The following is a 21,159-nucleotide window of genomic DNA, read 5'->3' on the forward strand; positions in this document are numbered from 1 at the left end:
TGCTAAGTTTTTTATTTGTTTGTTTGTTATCATTAATCTACAGTTACATGAAGAACATTATGTTAACTAGGCTCCCCTCTTCACCAAGTCCTCCCCACAAACCCCATTACAGTCACTGTCCATCAGCATAGTAAGATGCTGTAGACTCACTACTTGTCTTCTCTGTGTTGCACAGCCCTCCCCATTCCCCCCACCACATTATACATGCTAATGGTAAGGCTCCCTTTCTTTTTCCCCGCCCTTCTCCCTCCCTTCCCTTCCCTTCTCCCCAGTCCCTTTCCCTTTGGTAACTGTTAGTCAATTCTTGGGTTCTGTGAGTCTGCTGCTGTTTTGTTCCTTCAGTTTTTATTTGTTCTTATACTCCACATATGAGTGAAATCATTTGGTACTTGTCTTCCTCCACCTGGCTTATTTCACTGAGCGTAATACCCTCTAGCTCCGTCCATGTTGTTGCAAATGGTAGGATTTGTTTTCTTCTTATGGCTAAACAATATTCCATTGTGTATATGTACCACCTCTTCTTTACCCATTCATCTACTGATGGACACTTAGGTTGCTTCCAATTCTTGGCTATTGTAAATAGTGCTGCGATAAACATAGGGGTGCATCTGTCTTTTTCAAACTGGGCTGCTGCATTCTTAGGGTAAATTCCTAGAAGTGGAATTTCTGGGTCAAATGGTATGTCTGTTTTGAGCATTTTGATGAACCTCCATACTGTTTTCCACAATGGTTGAACTAATTTACATTCCCACCAGCAGTGCAGGAGGGTTCCCCTTTCTCCACAACCTCACCAACATTTGTTGTTGCTTGTCTTTTGGATGGTAGCCATCCTTACTGGTGTGAGGTGATATCTCATTGTGGTTTTAATTTGCATTTCTCTGATGGCCAGCGATGTGGAGCATCTTTTCATGTGTCTGTTGGCCATCTGAATTTCTTCTTTGGAGAACTGTCTGTTCAGCTCCTCTGCCCATTTTTTAATTGGATTATTTGCTTTTTGTTTGTTGAGGTGCGTGAGCTCTTTATGTATTTTGGATGTCAAGCCTTTATCGGATCTGTCATTTACAAATATATTCTCCCATACTGTAGGGTACCTTTTTGTTCTATTGGTGGTGTCCTTTGCTGTACAGAAGCTTTTCAGTTTGATGTAGTCCCACTTGTTCATTTTTGCTTTTGTTTCCCTTGCCCAGGGAGATATGTTTATGAAGAAGTTGCTCATGTTCATGTCCAAGAGATTTTTGCCTATATATTTTTCTAAGAGTTTTATGGTTTCATGACTTACATTCAGGTCTTTGATCCATTTTGAATTTACTTTTGTGTATGGGGTTAGACAGTGATCCTGTTTCATTCTCTTACATGTAGCTGTCCAGTTTTGCCAGCACCATCTGTTGAAGAGACTGTCATTTCCCCATTGTATGTCCATGGCTCCTTTATCATATATTAATTGACCATATATGTTTGGGTTAATGTCTGGAGTCTCTATTCTGTTCCACTGGTCTGTGGCTCTGTTCTTGTGCCAGTACCAAATTGTCTTGATTACTGTGGCTTTGTAGTAGAACTTGAAGTTGGGGAGCGAGATCCCCCCCACTTTATTCTTCCTTCTCAGGATTGCTTTGGCTATTTGGGGTCTTTGGTGTTTCCATATGAATTTTTAAACTATTTGTTCCAATTCATTGAAGAATGCTGTTGGTAATTTGATAGGGATTGCATCGAATCTGTATATTGCTTTGGGCAGGATGGCCATTTTGACAATATTAATTCTTCCTAGCCAAGAGCATGGGATGAGTTTCCATTTGTTAGTGTCCTCTTTAATTTCTCTTAAGAGTGTCTTGTAGTTTTCAGGGTATAGGTCTTTCACTTCTTTGGTTAGGTTTATTCCTAGGTATTTTATTCTTTTTGATGCAGTTGTGAATGGAATTGTTTTCCTGATTTCTCTTTCTATTGGTTCATTGTTAGTGTATAGGAAAGCCACAGATTTCTGTGTGTTAATTTTGTGTCCTGCAACTTTGTTGTATTCCGATATCAGTTCTAGTAGTTTTGGAGTGGAGTCTTTAGGGTTTTTTATGTACAATATCATGTCATCTGCAAACAGTGACAGTTTGACTTTACCAATCTGGATTCCTTGTACTTCTTTGTTTTGTCTGATTGCCGTGGCTAGGACCTCCAGTACCATGTTGAATAACAGTGGGGAGAGTGGGCATCCCTGTCTTGTTCCCGATCTCAGAGGAAAGGCTTTCAGCTTCTCGCTATTCAGTATGATGTTGGCTGTGGGTTTATCATATATGGCCTTTATTATGTTGAGGTGCTTGCCCTCTATACCAATTTTGCTGAGAGTTTTTATCATGAATGGATGTTGAATTTTGTTGAATGCTTTTTCAGCATCTATGGAGATGATCATGTGGTTTTTGTCCTTCTTTTTGTTGATGTGGTGGATGATGTTGACAGATTTTCAAATGTTGTACCATCTTTGCATCCCTGGGATGAATCCCACTTGGTCATGGTGTATGATCTTTTTGATGTATTTTTGAATTCGGTTTGCTAATATTTTGTTGAGTATTTTTGCATCTACGTTCATCAGGGATATTGGTCTGTAATTTTCTTTTTTGGTGGGGTCTTTGCCTGGTTTTGGTATTAGGACTATGCTAAGTTTTAACGCACAATATCTCATTTGATCTTGCATCCACTCTGTGAGGAAAATGCCAGACAAGCATTTTGTCTGTAATTATTATATAGAGGCTTAGAGAGGTTGGCTTAATTGCCTAATGTTAAACTTCTGGTAATTAGGCAGGATTTAAATGTCTGCCTGACCTCAAAGCTTGAGCTGCAGATGCAATGGGAAATGACCCCTTAGCTCTCAATGGGGTGTAGACAAAGGAGGAATGGATGGGATTAACCAGCACTTGGGGCCTTACATGACTCTGGACTGAGGGACGGTGTCTTTATGTACAGGGCCATGATGATGACCGCCTGTGATCTCTCAGCCATCACCAAGCCCTGGGAGGTACAGAGTAAGGTATGGTCTCCTCCTGGCTGAGAGGAGGGAAACCCCGTACCACGACAGCAGCTCCAGAGGCAGCCGCCTTTGTTCAAGGCTCCTGCGCCAAGACATGGAAAGCACGTTAGGACCCCTCCAGGGAAGACAACACGTGGCAGGGGAAGAGTGGGGTTCGTTTTCGCTGAGCTGGAAACCCAAGTGGAGTGAGAGTGGCAGGAGGGTCAGGGCTGGGCATTGATGCCGTGAGGGTGTGGGCGTCTGTCTGTTGCAGGTAGCTCTGCTGGTCGCAGCCGAATTCTGGGAACAAGGTGACCTGGAGCGCACGGTGCTGCAGCAGAATCCCATTGTGAGTAGAGACGGGACCAACCTGATGCTGGGCACACGCGACCTCCTCTCAGTAGAGCGATGTGCCTCCTGATATAGCAGTGTGTAACCTTACCATAGAGATAACCTTTTCCTGATGCAGTGGTTCTCAAAGGGTGGTCCCCAGACCACCATTAACCTTATTGTTGGGGCACATAATAGAGATGCAAGTTCACAGACCCTACCTAGGCAGGAACTCCGCAGGTGGACCCAGCAGTGCATGCCTCCCCAAGGTCTGGGAGCCCTGCTCTAATGGATGTGTCCTTAGTTCACTCAGCTAAGTAGGGACCGACAAACGGACACCGACACTTGGATTTCCCTTTCAGTTCCAACAGCCTAGGGTCCACCGTCAACAGCAAGGGCCGTCAGATTTGTATTGCTTTCTTTTTAAGATTTTTAAATGTAGAGAAACTAATTAATGAAATCTACTTACCCATCAGCCAGATTCAACCATTAGCAACAGTCTGCCATTCTTGTTTTGTCTATTGCCCACGCCTTGGCATTTTTTAATCTTTTCACTTAAGTATCTTAAAGTAAATCTTAGATGTCGTCATTTCTTCCATAAATACTTTAGTATGTATCTTTAAGTATGTACTTTAGTGTGTATCTGAACTTGCACACACACACACACACACACACCATTATCACACTCACAAAATTAACAATAATTCTTTAATATCGTCAATCTCCATACTGTTCATTTTCCCTGACTAAGCAAGAAAAATAATTCAGTTGATTTGTTTAAATCAGGATCCATTCAAGTCCACACTCCCTCCTGTCTCTTAAATCTCCTTTCATAAGTACCAGTTTCCTCCTTTTTTTTTTCATATGCTATTTATTTGTTGAGGGCAGTGGGTCCTCTGTTGTGTAGTTTCTCACATTCTGCATTTGGTTGATTGCACCTCTGTGGTGTTATTTAATATGTTCCTCTAGACCTATATTGCCTGAAAACCACTAGTCAGGTGTAGAAACTTGATGAATTTCAGGTTTGATATATTTTTTTAAGCAAGAATCCTCATAAGTAGCATGTGCCCCCCTTCCTGCACCACACCAGGAGGAGCCCAGTGCAGTTAACTCTTTCTCCCCCATAACAGCCCATGATGGACAGAAATAAGGCGGACGAACTCCCCAAGCTTCAGGTTGGCTTCATTGACTTTGTTTGCACCTTTGTTTATAAGGTAGGTTATTTGCTTTCTCAGGTCCAATTATTTATTTTATTATTTCTCAGAGGATGTTTTTGATAAATGGATTCCTGAAAGACATCAGGAATAATGAACCCTGGCAAGTGACCAGTGGGTGATACTTTACAAGGTGCTTCTCATTTGCAACAGTGTGTGGTGCTCAGGGCAGCATATGGGGTCTTGAGTGACCCAGGCATGGAGCTTCACACACCCTAGTTGCTCAATAGTTGTGGGACAAATGACTAAATATGGTTTCAGACAGGGAAGGGGGAAGAACACAGAACTGTGCCCTCCTAACTTCCCCTGATGGTGGAAATGCGATAGGCCACAGCAACCCAGTTGTCAAAAGATAATCTTAATTTCTCTTTAAGCTCTTGCTCAAAGTCTCCCTCTTGAGAAACCTACCCCTCCCAAATTCACATTCTCTGTGCCACCATCCCCCTCCTATTTGTTATTTTATTTTGGCCATGTTACACATGAGGAGACAGCAGTCAGAGATGAGAAATGATGGGGCAGGGTCACTGGGGTCAGCCATGAAACAGGATTAGGTCCAGGACTCTTTCTGCCATGTGGGCTGCAGCCCTTCTGTGGAGAAGTGTGCGTGCTCCAGTGAGGGAACAGGTGCATGTCTGATACAACACAGGCCGATTCAAGTCCTCTGAGCAACTGGGCAGAGTGGCCATGCTCTCCACTGTATCAGTAACATTTCTAAAAGAGGGAGAGGGGGCTGAGTACTTCATGTGTGCTGTCCTGACAATCCTGTGAGATACGTATTGTGCCGTCCTGACTTCATGGGTGAGGATGAGCTCTGCAGGTGGCCTGCTCAAGTCTCACAGCCTGTGGCAGAGCCCGGACCCCACCCAGGCAGCTCTGAGCATGGCTGCCACTGGCTGGAACTCTGCAGCGGGCCCGGGATTTGCTGTGCTTACCTTGGGCAAAGATGCTCCATTGATCTGCAACTTGATTTCTTCACCTAAACATCTGGGAGTAATGAATCTTGTTTTCCTACCTCATAGGCATTTCTGAGGATCAAAGGAGATAAAGTACTTCACAAACTGTAAAATGTTTTGCTCAGAGGCATTATTTTTATTCTTAGAGTTAAGAGAACTTAAAAATCCCCTTCACAAATCCCAGTCTCACACAGCAAATATTTGCTGAGCATCTTTGTGCCCCTGTGCTGGGCCAGGGCCACCCTACAAATGAGAAGACTATGTCCCTGCCTTCTCCAAGGTCACAGCTCCTGGAATCGTCAGGAAAAGGGAGTCATCACAGTGATGTGAGATGTGGGAAAAGAGGGCTCTGGGAGCTTTGAATAGGTGGTTCAACTTATCTAGGGAATCAGAAGAAACTTCCCTGAAGTGACATCTAAGTGGAGCCCTCAAGGGAAAGAGGGGAAGTTAGGGTGTCCTCGCAAAGGGGGGAGCTTGTGTGCAGCTGACAGAAGGAAGGATACACTCCAGGAAGTGACAGATTTGGAATGTCTAGAAGGTTGAAGAAAGTATGTGAAGGAGCATGCACCCCACCATGAAGGACAGGGGTGCTGCAGGAGGGTTTTAAGCAGGAGAGGGGGTGGGGATCTTGTTGACCACAAGCCTTACAGTGGCAGCATGTGCACTGTGGAGTGACAGGACACCTGCTCCTCAAGGCCACTCATTCAGGTGGTGGGCATGCTGAGTTGCGCCTCCCTCTGTGCCTGGACCCTGGGTCGTGATCCCCGCACCAGAGGCTCTCGCTCTTGCAGGAATTCTCCCGCTTCCATGAGGAGATCACGCCCATGCTGGATGGGATCACCAACAACCGCCAGGAGTGGAAGGCACTTGCTGATGAGTATGATGCTAAGATGAAGGTGCTGGAGGAGAAGCAGAAACAGCAGGCAGCCAAGCAAGGTTTGTGGAAGGGGAGAGGTGGGAGGCCCAGATGCCCCTACACAGAGTGCTCACAGTGTGCCTGGCCTGGTCTCAGAGTCTCATGTGTGTTCCTATTTGGGCTTCCCCATGACCTATTATTACCCCCATTCTCTGTACAAGAGCACGGAGGCTCACAGAGATGGAGTATTATGGCCACATCACAGAGTTAGTAAGGGGCAGAGCCTGAGTCCCAAGATCGAGGCTTGCATCAAGGATTGCCCAGCTGCCCCCCAACTAGTGTGGGATAGAGTCCAGTTCTAAAACTGTGGCCCTGGGGCCCTACTTAGGCATGAAGGAGAAAACCTAGAATTATTGGCTGGAAGGAATCTTAGAGGCCAAATTTCCAGTCTTCCGTCTAAAGCTTGAATCCTGTCTATACCATTGTGAGACCACCAGTGATGACAGGTGCGCTGTCTTCCATGCCAGCCTCACTCACCACTATCAGAAAGCTCTGCACTTCTCCTCTTGAACCTCCACCTAGTGGCACAGTCTTGCCCTTAGGAATCAAATGGGATTTCTTTGTTCCAACCCGGCCCCAGTGAAGAAACACTCTCCTTCCCTCAAGTCATTATTTACTGGTGTGTGGCTTCAGTTCCTTCACAGGACACGGTTTCTGGTCCTCACTAGCCCTGACTGCCTCTGCACACCCACCCTTCTAGACACACTCTTCACTCAGACACTGACAGGTCTCTGGCTCTACTCTGCTCTGGGCAACGAGGGGTGATTCTAAACTGGCAGCTGCAAATGTGAGGCAACCACTTACGGTCTTGCAAGTTGTGCTGTTTGTACAGCTCCATCATAGATTTGTATTGTTTTTACAATTTTCCAGAAAATGGCAGCAAAGTATCCTGAGGGAGATGCTGTCTTTTTTGAATTTGCATTTTGTCTTTTGGGCTAGTGGCAGGTCTGTGCAAACTTGTGGCTTGCAAATGTCTTTTGTTTGGCCTGCTTTTAAAAAAAATGCAAATTTGCAGTCCATTTTTACAATTGGAATACTTCAGATTTAAAAAATCCAGATTTCTGGCATTTTTTTTTTTTTAAATCAAGATTTGGCCACACCAGTCTGCATCTCTGCATGACAATTAGCTGGAGCTGAGGAGCAACTGCTCCCTTTTGCAGGGACTAGGGAATCTCTCTGGTTTGTCACAGTCTGCACTGCTCCCTATTACTCTCAGACATTGGTGCTAAGTGATAGTTGCCATTTATCATCACGATTGTGCTGCTATTTTTCTGAGTCAACATTTTTGATTTCTCTGATTCTCCCTACACTTGGCTTGCCTTCTGCATGTGTGATTATGTGTTGACCTCTGAAAGCCTTTGAGTTTGCAACTCTTGGTTGCAAACTGGGGCAAAGGGGAAGCCCAGTCCAGCCTCCTCTTACCTGGTATGTTCTCTTTCCTGTTTGCAGGGGCTGCAGGGAACCAGCCTGGCCCAATAGGGGACAGACCTGCATCCAAGTCTTGCTGCATCCAGTAGCACTAGCGGGGATCAGCTGACCAGTGTGGCACCCTCCTTCATGGAAGAGATTAACCAAGCCAGTGGGAAGCCTGCACCTTCTTGAGAAGTAAAGAAGCCATAGGATTTGAAGGCTAAAAGAGAATTCAGCTTACGTCTTAACTAGTGGCTTTCATTTTGTTAGCCTTGAGAACTTTTCATTGACCTAAAACCAACATTCTGGCTTTCATAGATATCAATTGACAATTAATTAATGCCAGATTGACCTGCTTGCTTTGAATCATTTTGTTCTTATACTTTCATTTTATTGTAAAATTTTTCAGTCATTCTCAAAAGTAGAGACTTGTGCAATGAATCCCACCCACCTACCCATTACCCAGATTCCAATGTAACATGGCACCACATCTGCTTCATCCATCCTTTTCATTTCTCTTTCATTTTCTTCTTAACTAAAGCATCTAAAAGAGCAAATCCCAGACATACGATTTCACCCCTCCATTACACATGTTTAAGACATCTGCGTGTTTTTTAACATAACTGCATCATTATTACATGTAATAACGATCTGGTTGCGGTAGATGCTGTGATGAGCAGCTGTACAGGCCCCATACCAAAGGGTAGAAGACTTGTGGCCCCAGCAGCTGAGTGCCATTGGCAGACAGCCCTCAGCCAGCCCCTTCAGGAATGACCTCTGCTGCACGGAGACACGTTACCCAAGGCCATGTGAGCCCTTTCCCAGGGCGGCCCATACCCAGTGGCTGATCCACACAGGTGTCCAGGCCTGCTCATCTCAGCCCCACATGGGACAGCTCTGCAAGGCCATCCAGCTCCAGGATTCCTCATGGGACCCACCAAGGATGTGGCTGGGCTTGTGGCACAGCTCAGCTCCTCCCTCTGCCCACTCCGACCCCTTCCCTTTCCCAGGTGTTGGTGCCAAGGGCACTCCTTAATAAACACCCTGCAGACTAAGTCCACTGCAGAGGCTGCTTTCTGCAGGACCTAATGTGACACCAGTCCTTAATCACCAATCACTGGTAAAAAAGTCGTTAAAAGTTGGTTTGCTTGAATCCAGTCCAAACAAGTTTCACACTGTGTTCAGTCATTATCTCCCTTGTTTCTTTTTGACAGTGCTCCCTCCTCTTTTTTCTTGGTCAGTGTCGTATTGCTGAGAGCCAGTTGTTCCATATTCTGGATTTATCCAGGTGCTTCCCTGTGGTGGCATATAACACGTTGCCCTGTCCCCATTCTCCTATAAGCAGGCGTTAGCTCTAAAACTTCTCTTCCTTCCAGTGAAATGTTATGCAAAAGCTAATATATTAAAGCAGTTGCTTTAAGGAAAGGAAACGCGTGTTTTTGAACCACTGATCTCCTCCAACCTCCCTTTTTATATAAACAAGGGAACTGTAGGCCAGCGAAGTGATGGGCCAGGTGAGGTCACTTGGTTTCTCTCCAGAAGCAGATGCCCAGAGTCACAGGGAACAGAGAGTGCACGGCTCACGTCCCTGAGACTCCACAACAGATCCATCCGGGCTCCCAGTGCTTGAGCCCCACCCATATTTGCGGGCCATGCTCTCATTAGGGAACTGGCTCTGGAACCCTCTTCTTTTAAACTCCCAAGCTAGATTTTCTTCCCTCCTCAAACTGGCACTCTCAGAGCAGTGGTCTCTTAAACAGAGGCATGTTCCTACACATGTCACATGTAGCAGCTAAGTGGCAGGGTAAAGAGGAGAAACGTCACCCAGAAACATACAGGGAAACTGTTGGTCCTGGCTCCGTCCTTTGGACAGGCTCCTTCTGCTCTCAGTCCTCAGCCTTCCCCATCTGTCTAATGAAGGTTGTAATTTATGCCATGCCTTCACACACAGCTATGGTTAGCACCAGAGACTGTGCACAAGGGGGACACCTGATGTTGATTAGTGTCTATGATATATCCTAAGTGCTGTGCACGATCTGATTTCATCCTCACAACAATCCTGTGGGGCAGAAACTATTACTAGCCTTATTACATGAGGAGGAGACCAGAGAGGTTAAGAAACCTTCCCAAGGACAACCGACTGGTAAGTGGTGGAGTCAGGAATCAAAGCCAACAGCCTGACATTACTGACCTTGTAACCATTTGCCCTTCACCATGTTGCATTTAAAAAGCAATTTTTTAGAACATAAGCAAACCATCATATTTTATAGTAGGGGGAACCAGGGATGGAAATGGTAGCTTGTCCAAGTTGGTACAATACGGAAGTGGCTGCGTTGGATCTCAAACACAGGTCTTTAGGCTCTACATCTCCCATCTGTGCCTCGCACCACTGAATGCATTTGGAGGGATCATTTCTGTGACACTGCGGCTTGGCTGCCTTTAGCTGGGGATAGTCATCAGACCTCAGACAGGATCTATTCATCCATTCAGGAATTCCTGATGAACGGGGCTGGACATCCTGCAAGGAATGGAGAAGCATACCTGCTCTTCTGAAGTTTACCATCTAGCACAGGGACAACAGATAGTGAGCAGCCAGTCACACGGACAACCTCCCTAAGGACCCTCTCATGCTAGAGAACCCTGCTGCTGGGTGGCAACATCCCCATTCATTTTAATGGGAAATATGACGTGTTTCCTTCTAAGAAATCCCAACAATTTCCAGATTGAAAAAATAAAATCACCTACACAATGATAGAGCTAGTTTATGTAATATACAATTTGAAAATAGTCTGTGCATAGCATGAAGCAAAATGGCTATTGTACCTCTTCTTGTTTGTAATTTTCTCCACAAATGTTTCAACCCTCTGGGGATACACGGTTATCTTGCACCCAAACTGCACTGAAAACTACAGTTAAAGCAGTTTGAGGGCAAAATAAAGGCTGAACCTGAGAGGGCTTTGAAACTGCAGAAATAAGACACACATCCAAGACCAAGAGTCTTTGAAGATGCCACTTCACTGCTTTTATTGGGAGTTAAGAGAGCTAAGGAAAATGTTTCAGGTTTACCCAAATGTGCACACAGTTCAAATCTGTTCTCTAAATCCTCTGACCTGCAGTGGTTCTGTAGCTGTCCATTGGTGGGTGTTTTTGCCAGAGGCCCTAAAGTCCAAATCTCTCCTTCAGCATGCATATTTACTGTGCCTCTGGGAAAGCTGGTAGGCACCAAAACAAGGGGGTCCTTGTTCAGAAAGCGGTGTTACTTTGTAGAAAAGGACTTGTGGCAGAAGTTAGTAAGGTAACATCTGTGCAGCGAGGTGACTGAACGCCTCACTCTGATCCACGGCAGGTGCTGTGCAGGAAGGAAAAGTGAGCTCAGAGTTTTGGAGCAGTGGGGGCACCCCTTGACTGGGGGCTTGTCTGACAAGGGGACACTGAAGCTGGAACAGCCTTTTGCCATTTAATGGCCAGGGTGTTCCTCAGTGAGCATGTAAGCAAAGAAAGACAGGCACACCTGGACAGGGCTATAGGCAGTATTTTCTTTTTAATCTCCATAGAGTATTTGTTAAGTTTATTTATAAGCAGATCACTTCACTATTTACATTACATGAGCATAGAGATTCTACAGTTTTTGTGATGTAAACAATAACTCCACAGTGGGAGTTTGAGAAAAGAAGCTAGTTTTGAAGTATTTACAGACGTTAAAATAGAACTTTATACTCACAGAATAATTATACATAGAGCAATTTGGTTAAATTATCTAGGAAACTATAGAATCTGACCATGTACAAATACAGGAAAACATTTTCTCATTTAGAAGGTAAGACAGATAAATCACACCAGAAATAAAACAGGGACGATGACAACCACAATAACTGAAAGCAGAGAAGGTCTCTTCCTTGCCTTACAGATAAAGTATTTATATAAATAAGGACACAACCCAACAAAATGGAAAAAAATATATAAAAAATCCCCTACCAATTAAAAAAAACAGCAAAATTAAAAACTCGATTCTCAATCATTAGCAGTGTCCTTTAAAAAATTAAAATTTAGCTTTCTATTATAAACAACAAAGCAGATGTGTCCCTCTGTGTAGGTGAAATTCTTGCACCTTTCTCAAGAAATGCATCAATGTAATTACACACACACACACACACACACACACAGAGGCGTGCACAGGTGCAGGTGCACACAGCCTTGCACTCACACACCCCAGGCTGTAGTTACCTTGTTGGGCTTCCTAATAAATAACACCCCCTACGGCAGTAACCCTGGGGATGTCCAGACCTCACAAGTTGAGCCATTCCCTGGTCCGTCCCTGTCACAGAGCCAGGGAAAGCCCTGGCTCCCTATTGCTCAGAATTCTCGAGGCTGAATGACCACACCAAGAGAAAAGGATTTGAGTCCAAGATTTGGAAATGCTGGAAGGGGCCCCAGGGACCACCGTGCCAAGTCAGGTAAGGCTGGCTACAGACACCGTCTCTCTAGAAACCTGGGGCTGGGGCCAGGGATCCTGTGGAGGCATCAACATCAGTAGCTGCCTCTGGAAGAAGCAGATGCTCCAAGTCGATGCTAACACCGTGGCACAAGGAGATGCAGGGGACGGGGGTGAATTTCCAGAGCAGACTACACCAAACTGGACTTCTGGATGGTTGTCTCCCCCACAAACCATCTGAAAATCCAAGCAGCCCACTTCCCTGTTCCACTGACCACCCTGACCACACGCCCCTTGAGATTTCCAACCTGTTTCCACAGGAATCAGAACATTCCTCAAGAAACAAAGTTGGGAATAGTTTATGACTTTTTATTCCTAACACAAAACACCTGACAAGATTTTTTTTAATACAAAATACAAAACCACCCAACCAAACAGACAAAAACCTGTTCAGTTATTCGTGGACCATATCGAAGACCATGGCAGGCCTGCTCCTCGCCCCCCAGAACCACCACACCCAACCTCTTTGCTTCTCCCCAGGGTACAATGCAGGTCACCTAACAGAGGTTCACTTAACAAGGTCAGCAGCTGGACTGCCAGTATTGCAGTTACAGTAAACCCCTCCCGGGCACCTGGACACAGGGTCTGTTTCGGTCTCCTCTGCCCACAGGACAGCTAGTGTGCTTCTCAGTCTGCGTGACACTCTACTAAGTGGTTGCTCCCGGGACCCTGTGATTGGTGTTACACTGGGCTCTCCACACACATGGTTCGCTGGAGCTGTTATACTTTGTTCCCACAGATGGTGTTGGACAGCAAGGTGGTTTATTTGCTTTCCATCTGGGTAGCTGGTGGATACAGTCTTTGGCCATTATTAGATGACGACTAGACGTTGATAAGGCAAAGTGCTGAGGTGGAAGCTGACCAGTCCCTTTACAAGTCACCCATGAACGAGGCTGGCAAAGTGGAAAGGGAGGCTTTCTCAGGCTTCTGTGGGTGATCCTTTGACAAAACATACCTAACAGTGAGGGTTCTAGTATCTAAACACCTTTTGGAAGTGATGTTGCACAGCCCAGGGAATGACCGACAAAATAATTTTCCAGCCCTCAATTCAGGCAGTTAGATGTCTTTGATGCTTCTAAGGATCTGCAAGGCATTTTAATGAAAGAGTATCTGAAAATGTGCCCCCAAATCTCAAAGCTTCAGTCACCACTGCTATACCATTAAAGAACAAAAACAAAAGCTGCCCTAAACATATACAGTGTGATCCATGCCTCCTGTCCCCATATGTTTTACAATCATTTGAAAGAAATGTGTGAAAAGTGCCTAAGTTGGCTGTTTTGAAGTGTATTGCTAGCATTGTCTATGAGCAAGAGAGAAGCAGCCAAATGGTCACAACATTCAAACTGAAAGCTGCTCCATGGGGACGACGGCAAGGCTGATGTGAGGTTTGGCACCTCCACCTGGCCAGGCTGGTTTAACCTCTCACCATCCTCACTAGAAACTATGGCTTAGCTCTGTCCTGGGGAGCTGGCCCCCTTGAGTAAGGTGAGTCAGCCAGGACAGTGTGGGTTTGAATCTACTGCTGGTTGGTTACCTTGCAGAGAATTCTCACCTCGAATATGAAGTGGGCACAGCCAGTGAATGAAATTGGTTTCACGAGTTAGTGGTGGATTCCTAATGCCCCAGGATGGGAATCTGTGCCTGTCAGAGGTGAAAGGGACTTCAATGCTCATCCAATCCTATATTCTCATTTGCTAGGTGAGGAAACAAAGGCCCAAGATCACATAGCAAGTAAGAAACATCAGGCTTCTCAATCTGAGATGGCTTATAGTTAAATGACTTGCTCTGCAAACCCTCTTGTCAGCTGGGCTTTTATTTCTTATTTACAAAAACAGGTAGCAAGATCTAAACTCACCATTCTGTTTCTGGGGCCTCCAGCAGAGAGGCTGGCAAAGGGCTGCCCTAGGATGGGCTCTCCTGCTGCTGAGATCTAGGGAGACATCTCTGCTCTCTTCTCCCTTACACCTGCCCTTCCTGACCCCATGCTAATCCCTAGCGGAGTGCCTCGCACAGCCAAATGAAACCCTAATTGCCAGTGCAGAAACATGGAGCCAGGCTGGAGTGTTGTGATTTTCTGTGCTTTTATTGGCTTCACTACAAAGTCAGCCTCGGCCTACTTCTGGGATGTCCTGCAGTTGGCTGCCAGGCACCCTCCCCCCACATCTGTTTTGGGGCAAGGGCCTCTGTGGGTTTCCCAGTTCCCAAGCTCTCCCTCCACTTACCCTGTACCTCCAGACTCAGTAAACAGCCCTGGAGCTCCTCTATGTGTGCAAACACCTCAGGGACTGGGAGACCAGCTTAAATATATTGCACGTAAGTACTAACTGGTTTCCATCTGCCCCACTGGGAAAGGGTGGGGTGGGGGTAGGGGTGTTCTCTCTTCTTTGGCCTATGAAACCATTAGGTTCACTTCATTTCCTATTGTCTATCCCATTTCCTTCCTTGGTCATATCTGAGAGCAGTTACTAAGTCTCAAATGCTAAGAAAAATACCGCAATTTGACAGGGAGGCAGATTAGCTGGGATGACCCCGTCTCTCAAGCTTCAGGCTCAATTGTGATTTCAATGGCATTCGAGGCCTGGGATGGGGTTCTGACCTGTCCACGCAGAAGGACCATGCTGTCAATGCCTTTCCTGCCCCCTCCACTCACCTTTGCACAGTGGCCTCAGCATGCGCGTTGCATATGCCGAGAAGAAATCACTCTCTAGACATCAACAAGCACAGGCTTCAGGTGACTGAAAGACTTCTTATGGCATCTCTTCCCACAGCCAGATTTGGGTACCAAGACTTTGCAGGTCAGAGCAGTGCTCCCGTCCTCCTCGTGTCCCCAAAGCCCCGCCTCTCTCCTGAGTGTATTTGACATGCAGTGCTGAGAGACCTCAGGGCAGATACAGACAATTGACTGGTGCTTTTTGACTGAAAGCAGTTTCCTGGTTGCAGGGCAAGGGCGAGGAGATAAGGGAGTCTTTGCTGCACTCCACCCATTCAAATGCTCTACCTCTTTGATGCATTTTCCTTCAGTAACCAGAGCCCCCAAAAGTGAGGATTCTGATTCAGCCTTGTACCGAATGAGGAAGGAGATGGAAGAATTCCACTTATCCACATTATCAGAAAACACCAGCACAGCACAGAGATGGACAGAACAACCTGCCCTGCATGGGCGGCTACAAACACAGTCTGCAGTAAGCTTTTATGGCAATCACATGTAAACATCATCAAGAGCAAATACTAGGACAGAGCTACAATGAGATGGTTGCCAAGGGCAGTTGCTCCCTCTGGGTCATTCCTTAATTTGGTGGGAAAGAGACAAGGTTGACTAGTTTTCCTGGAGAGAACTTGGAGTCTCCTTGGTAAATGATACAGAGCACCGAATGAATCTTTCAGATAAAGGTTGTCTCCGGGATTGGTCAATCTTAGAACTTGCAGCCTTGTGTGCATGGGAGGCGAGCAGAAACTACCAGATGCTCCTGGCAGACATCCTCTCCCGTCAGCAGCCCCAGCCCTGACCTTAGGCACATCGTGTCCCAGTGCATTCTCAGACCTCAGCTCTGCTCTGCTCAAGGGTCACTGTCTTAGTAACTTAAGTGCCATGTATTAACCTAATGAGAAAGGACAGCTTCAGCAGAAGAGGGGAGGGAAGAGACTTGTTCTTCACTAAAGATCCCCATTTTTTTACCCCAAAGTGGTTCTGCCCATGGTAGGATCTCTGGCCTAGTGCCATGAGGGGCTTAGAGATCACCTAGTCCAATTCTTACTAGCTCCAGAGAGGGAAAGGGACTCTGTGACTTATCAAGACCACAGGTAAGTTCTTGGTGGAGCCAGGACTCAACCCAGCTTTCCAGACTCTGAATTTAGAGTTTTTCCCATTGGCTTCCACACGATGAGATCTTACTTTACTCCTTGGTGTAAATCAGGACTTAAGGGAGGCAGCAGTTGGATTGAAATTCTATTCGATTCCATTCCATACCATTTATTAAGTGCCTACTCTGTGCCAGGCAGTGAATAGCTGGAAAAGGAATCTAGAATGTTCAGGTCTGTGCTGTAGAAAGTCCATTTTTTGGTCTATCCTCATAAACCCTGCTTCCTCAAACATGTTCATGTCTGCTATTCCATTTCTCTACCCCACCCACCCCCAAAGGGATTGTGTATTACAGTTGTATTGTAGGTCTTATGTCAAAAAATAGCTATAGGGGAACTAGATCAGGACATCAGACAGGGATGGGCCAGACCAGCGTTAAGTCCAGCCACCTTACGGTCCTGTATGATGGAAACCTTTCAAAGACTAGACCAGCATGTCAAATAGGTTCAACTCTGATCAGTTAGTAACGTCGGCCAGGGCACTGTGTTTAAGGTTCTGATAGCATGGCCAAGCCCAGAGAACAGGAGGGCTGCGGCTGACAAGTCATGTCTGCCACTGGCCACGAGTGTGTAGCAGTCAGTGGTACCTGTGTCATATATGTGGTATCTTGAGGTAGATACCACCTTACCAGAAACTAAGACGATCAGAGCTGGCAGGGACCTTAAAGATGAACATGCTAAATTCCCCACCTCAGTCCATTTCGCAGAAGAGGAAACTGGGGCCCAGAGAGGTCAAGTGACACACAGAAGCTCAGGCTCCCCGCTCCTCCTAAAGCCAGTCTCCTGCAGCCTTCTCCACAGGCTTGGAGGGTGCGACCTCCCAGGACAAGCTCACTGGCCCAGTTTACCTACTGAGGTACCGGATAATCTTTGGAAAAAAAAACAAAACAAGTTTCAAAGGACAAGGCCTGGCATTAGCAATAGATTAAATTAGCTGAGTCAGTGTAATGAGTCAATTTTGGACTTTCTTACAGAGCAGCAGGACCATTTTTTTTTTTTGCTTTTTAAACCCGAGCCCTGACAAAGCAGGTCGTGCAGGAGCTGCTCTGCCCATAGCGAGGTGCTCTGCCCTGCCCAGCCGTGCCTCCTGCACAACCAGCCCTAGGGCCCCCACAGGACACCCAGCTGGACATGGCTTTGACACCACTTAAGGACACAAATTTTAAAGTAAAGCCCAATTAGAATGTTTTCTAAGTTGGGAAGGAGCTTGGAGATTGTGTTACCCACATGTGACCTGCACATCCCCCTCTCCGCTCCCCCTGCCCCATGTCACTAAAACAACTTTACAGGTGAGGAAAAGGGAAAGACAAGCTGAAGGGCATAGGAAGGATTGGTGGTTGGCCCCGAAAGGATGATGGCCCCCAGACGGCCTGCTGGGCCTCTTCAGGTGTGTCTCGGATGCGCTAATGGCTGTCTACAGGTGTAGGCAAACCACAGGGAAGCCTGGATCCAGACACACCCCAGAGCTGAACTCGCCTAATGCTGATGGGTTAGCTGTTGACTCAACCCCCAAAATGTACCTGTGGGCTTCTACCTGCTGCCCAGTTTAGCTGGACTCACCTCCATCAGTCCCTGCAACTTTATATCTCCACCCCAGCTACTGTGGGAGCATGGGACCAGCCATCAGGACTCCTGGGCTGCGTCACCGCTATGCCTTCTCACTGGCCGTGGGACCTCGGGCAAGCCATTTCACCACTCAGAGCACTGCCCGACTCACCTGGGAAACCAGGAATAATCTGGCTTGTCCCACCTTCCCTACGCGGTCTGGGAGGATCTGAGCCCTCACGGCCAGGCACAAACTCCACGCATAAGCTAGGGACCAGGCGAGGGCTCCAAATGTGATTACACCCAAACCTGCTCAGTGAGAGACGGGCAGAGCTGGGCAGCAAAGGCCCAGAAACTTCTCTCTGCTGCCCCCAGCTGTGTCTGCAGGCCGCACTTCCTTGGGACCAGCCTACTGGCCACCCAGCCCCTCCAGGGCATTCTGGCAAAGGGAGTAGAGCAGCTCAGTGGCAAACACCTCACAACAGTGCATAGTTAAAAAAATCAAGGAAGCCATACAAGAATCCCAGGCTCAGCACATCTGAGCCATAAATACATTATTTTAAGGATATACTTTTGTTTTCTTCAATTGAAAATGAGTTTATAATCCTGATTCTATTCACAAGTAATAATTTCATCATCACACACCACAGACATGAAATGTTATGGTGAACATGGCTGCACGTCTACGAGAGGAAGGGAGGGGAGCTGGGTGACCGCCCAGCACCGGGAGGCACACCCAGGGACAACCCGCTGGAAGCGAGGACACTAGTGTGGCAGTGGAACATCAACACCATGGAAACTCACAGACAGAAGCAGCTTTGTTCAATGTAAACATTGATTTTTTTTTAAAAAAAGGACAGCAGTTTCAAGTCTCTCTCACGTGTGTTCTCTCATGCGCTCGCTCTCTCTCCTTCTATAGACTTAATTTCTTTGAAAACGTAAACATATTGGAAGGGCCTTGTCTGAGGTATTGAGGTATTCCTCGAAGGTTAAGGCTGTTATCAGTGCAGGCTCTGCTGGGCCTCCTTCAGCAAGCTGTCAAAATCCATGGCTTCGTACTTGTTTTTCAATGCTGCAGGCAGGGCCTCTTCTGCACTGGCCTCTGGGCAGTGGGGTTGGGGAGTCAAGGAGAGGGGAAGGAGGTGAGCAAGTGACAAAGGCCAGTGCCTGGAACACCTGCCACCAGGGTCGGCCCCTCGGAGCAGATGCGGCCCAAGGCCTCAGAGCGCTGGACAGCAAGCGTCGCCCCTGCCACTCTGCGGGGACCCCTGCCGTGTCGTCAGTGTCTTGGGGCCCCGGCTGCCCTGTCTGCAGAGTGGTGGGGCCTGACCTAGAGCGCCTCAGAGCTCCTCTCCAGCTGGCACCCTACCTGCCCTAACAGCTCCTTGCCCTTTAGTAAACTGTTGTGAAGTCACGTCAAGTGGCCAGAACACTAGGAGGCCCTCACTGTGGGGATGCTGAAGCGGCCATGCAGGTAGGTGGAGGGCTGCCGGGAACCCTCCTGCGCCTCCTGACACTCCGCGCTGAACTACAAGGCTGTATCGACTCTCACCTGCAAATAGTTCTCTCCTAACTTGTACTTCTTTGTCCTTTGTCTTCACCAGCTTGTCCCCTAATGGTGAGGGCATGATGACAGTATGGACAATATTCACTGTGGCCCATCAGTGGGCAAGGCTGCAGCCTGCTGGGGCCACCATGGAATGCCCCTCAAGGAGGCACGGCAGCCATTGGCCCCGTGGGGACAGAGACAGTAGTCGTGGTTCTGGCAGCTGGCTGTGGACACAAGACTGGACCTTCCAAGGGGCAGGGGAGGCTTCAGTCTCTCTCTTTGGTACAGGTCCTGGGACGGGACAAGATGGGCCAGAAGAGAACAAGGTGGTGCCTCCAGGCGAGGCGGCTGCAAAGTCCTGCCTTCAGCGTGCTGGAGCCTGGGTGTGGGGCCTGTGTCCAGGGGGCGCTGTGGGGCTGGGGCCTCACTGGATGCGGCGGGGCCTTGGGGACTTACCGTAGTCAGCGTGCCTGGGCCAGCGGCGGGGCCCGAGTCCCCCGGAGCTCAGCGTCCGCGCGGCGGCACCGCTCCGCAGGGACAGGGCGGCGTGCTCGGTACAGCGGTAGGTGACGACGCCGCACTTCTCGCCCCTGCGGGGAGAGGACAGGGGAGATGCTACCGGGCCAGCTGGTGCGGGATGACCCCCCAGGTGGGACGACGGCAAGCGCTGGGCTGACCCCGCAGGGGGGGGGGGGGAAGCGCTGGCGGTTCACTGGGTCTGCCCGGGGGCCGGCCGCCGGGGCGGGTGGCACTGTTGTGCTCTCCTTAGGCACGAGGTGGCCGGCTCTCTGGGGTTCAGGATTTGCCCAAAGACCTCCAGCCACGAAAGCCGCTGCATTCCCCGCATGAGCCCCCTCTCCTCGGGTTTGCCGCGCCGGTGCCCTCCTCCTCCAAGGCCGGCCTCGGCCACCACTTCCGGGGCCAGCCCGGCTTGCAAACCCCCTTGGCATTGCCGGCGTCGGCGTGCACCTCCTCCTGCGCGGTGCACACCTGCACATCTGCCTGCCCGGCCTCCGCTCCTTGTGGCCAGACAACAGCGCGGCGGGCTCGGCAGGGCTCAGGCGCGGCAGTCAGTCACATGACGGTGCCCCCCGCTGGCCACAGTGACTTGCTCAAGGAAGAGCCTATCCACCCAGAGAGGAAAGATTCCGCTGAAATACACCGCAGGTCTTTGCTGGAAGCGTGAGGGTGCCTCCTGCTTCCCCTGCTGGGAGGGGAGCTGAGAGCTGGGGGAGGCCACGTGGCCGCCCGAGGGAAGCTTGCCCAAGAGGGATGCAGGGCGAGAGGGGCCTGGTCAGTCCTATCCGACCCCTCAGCTCCACAGAAAGAAAACAGTCCGGACTGGTGACTTCGTCTGCTAGCTAGACCCCCCAGGGAAGGAGATGACGAGGAGCCGCTCTCGGCTAGGGACAGGTTTACCAACCATAGGTGATTAACACACACTTAAGTGAATCCTATTTCCTGACAACTCTCTGAACAAAGTTGAAGTTAGACCCCTTCTGCCTCTTCAAATGTCTGAGACTGCTTGCTTGATTTTTGCATGTTATATTCACTTGATATCAAGACCACATAGAACCAAAAAGTTTTGTACAATAACTCTTTAAAAATCATGGTAAAATAATGTAACAAAATTATCATTTTTGCTCTTTTAAGTGTACAGTTCAATAGTATTCAGTATTTCACACTGTCATGCAACAGATCTCTACTTTCTCTCCTTGCTGTGTCCACAGACTTGATTAGATGCCTCATGTACGTGGAATCGTATCGTAGTCACCTTTCTGTGACTGGCTGACTTCACTTCGCATAATGTCCTCAAGTTCATCCATGCTTGTAGCACATAACAGGATTTTCCTATCTTTGTAAGTTTGACAAGTATTTCCATTGTACGTCTATACTATATTTT

General features: G+C 47.9%; 2 protein-coding genes across 7 annotated transcripts in view; one reads left to right on the forward strand and one right to left on the reverse strand.

Annotated features, from left to right (window-relative positions):
- The window catches only part of PDE6A (phosphodiesterase 6A), a 69,128-nt gene extending 59,900 nt beyond the window's left edge, over positions 1–9,228 (forward strand). For both annotated transcript variants that reach the window (XM_073230781.1, XM_073230776.1), the window contains 5 exons: positions 2,947–3,010; positions 3,264–3,338; positions 4,450–4,533; positions 6,278–6,422; positions 7,852–9,228. In XM_073230781.1, the coding sequence (XP_073086882.1) occupies positions 2,947–3,010; positions 3,264–3,338; positions 4,450–4,533; positions 6,278–6,422; positions 7,852–7,919 (436 nt within the window). In that variant the 3' untranslated portion in view covers positions 7,920–9,228. The remainder of the gene's footprint in view (positions 1–2,946; positions 3,011–3,263; positions 3,339–4,449; positions 4,534–6,277; positions 6,423–7,851) is intronic.
- A 2,106-nt stretch (positions 9,229–11,334) lies between these two features.
- PPARGC1B (PPARG coactivator 1 beta) overlaps positions 11,335–21,159 on the reverse strand; it is a 122,088-nt gene continuing 112,263 nt past the window's right edge. For 2 of the 5 annotated variants that reach the window (XM_073230791.1, XM_073230802.1), the window contains exons 11-12: positions 19,713–19,846; positions 11,335–19,319 (exon numbers count right to left, since the gene is read on the reverse strand). In XM_073230791.1, the coding sequence (XP_073086892.1) occupies positions 19,048–19,319; positions 19,713–19,846 (406 nt within the window). In that variant the 3' untranslated portion in view covers positions 11,335–19,047. The other 3 variants (XM_073230814.1, XM_036994069.2, XM_073230813.1) reach the window with 2 other exon arrangements.

This window comes from Manis javanica, chromosome 1 (assembly GCF_040802235.1).
Source record: "Manis javanica isolate MJ-LG chromosome 1, MJ_LKY, whole genome shotgun sequence".
NCBI classification, from domain to species: domain Eukaryota; kingdom Metazoa; phylum Chordata; class Mammalia; order Pholidota; family Manidae; genus Manis; species Manis javanica.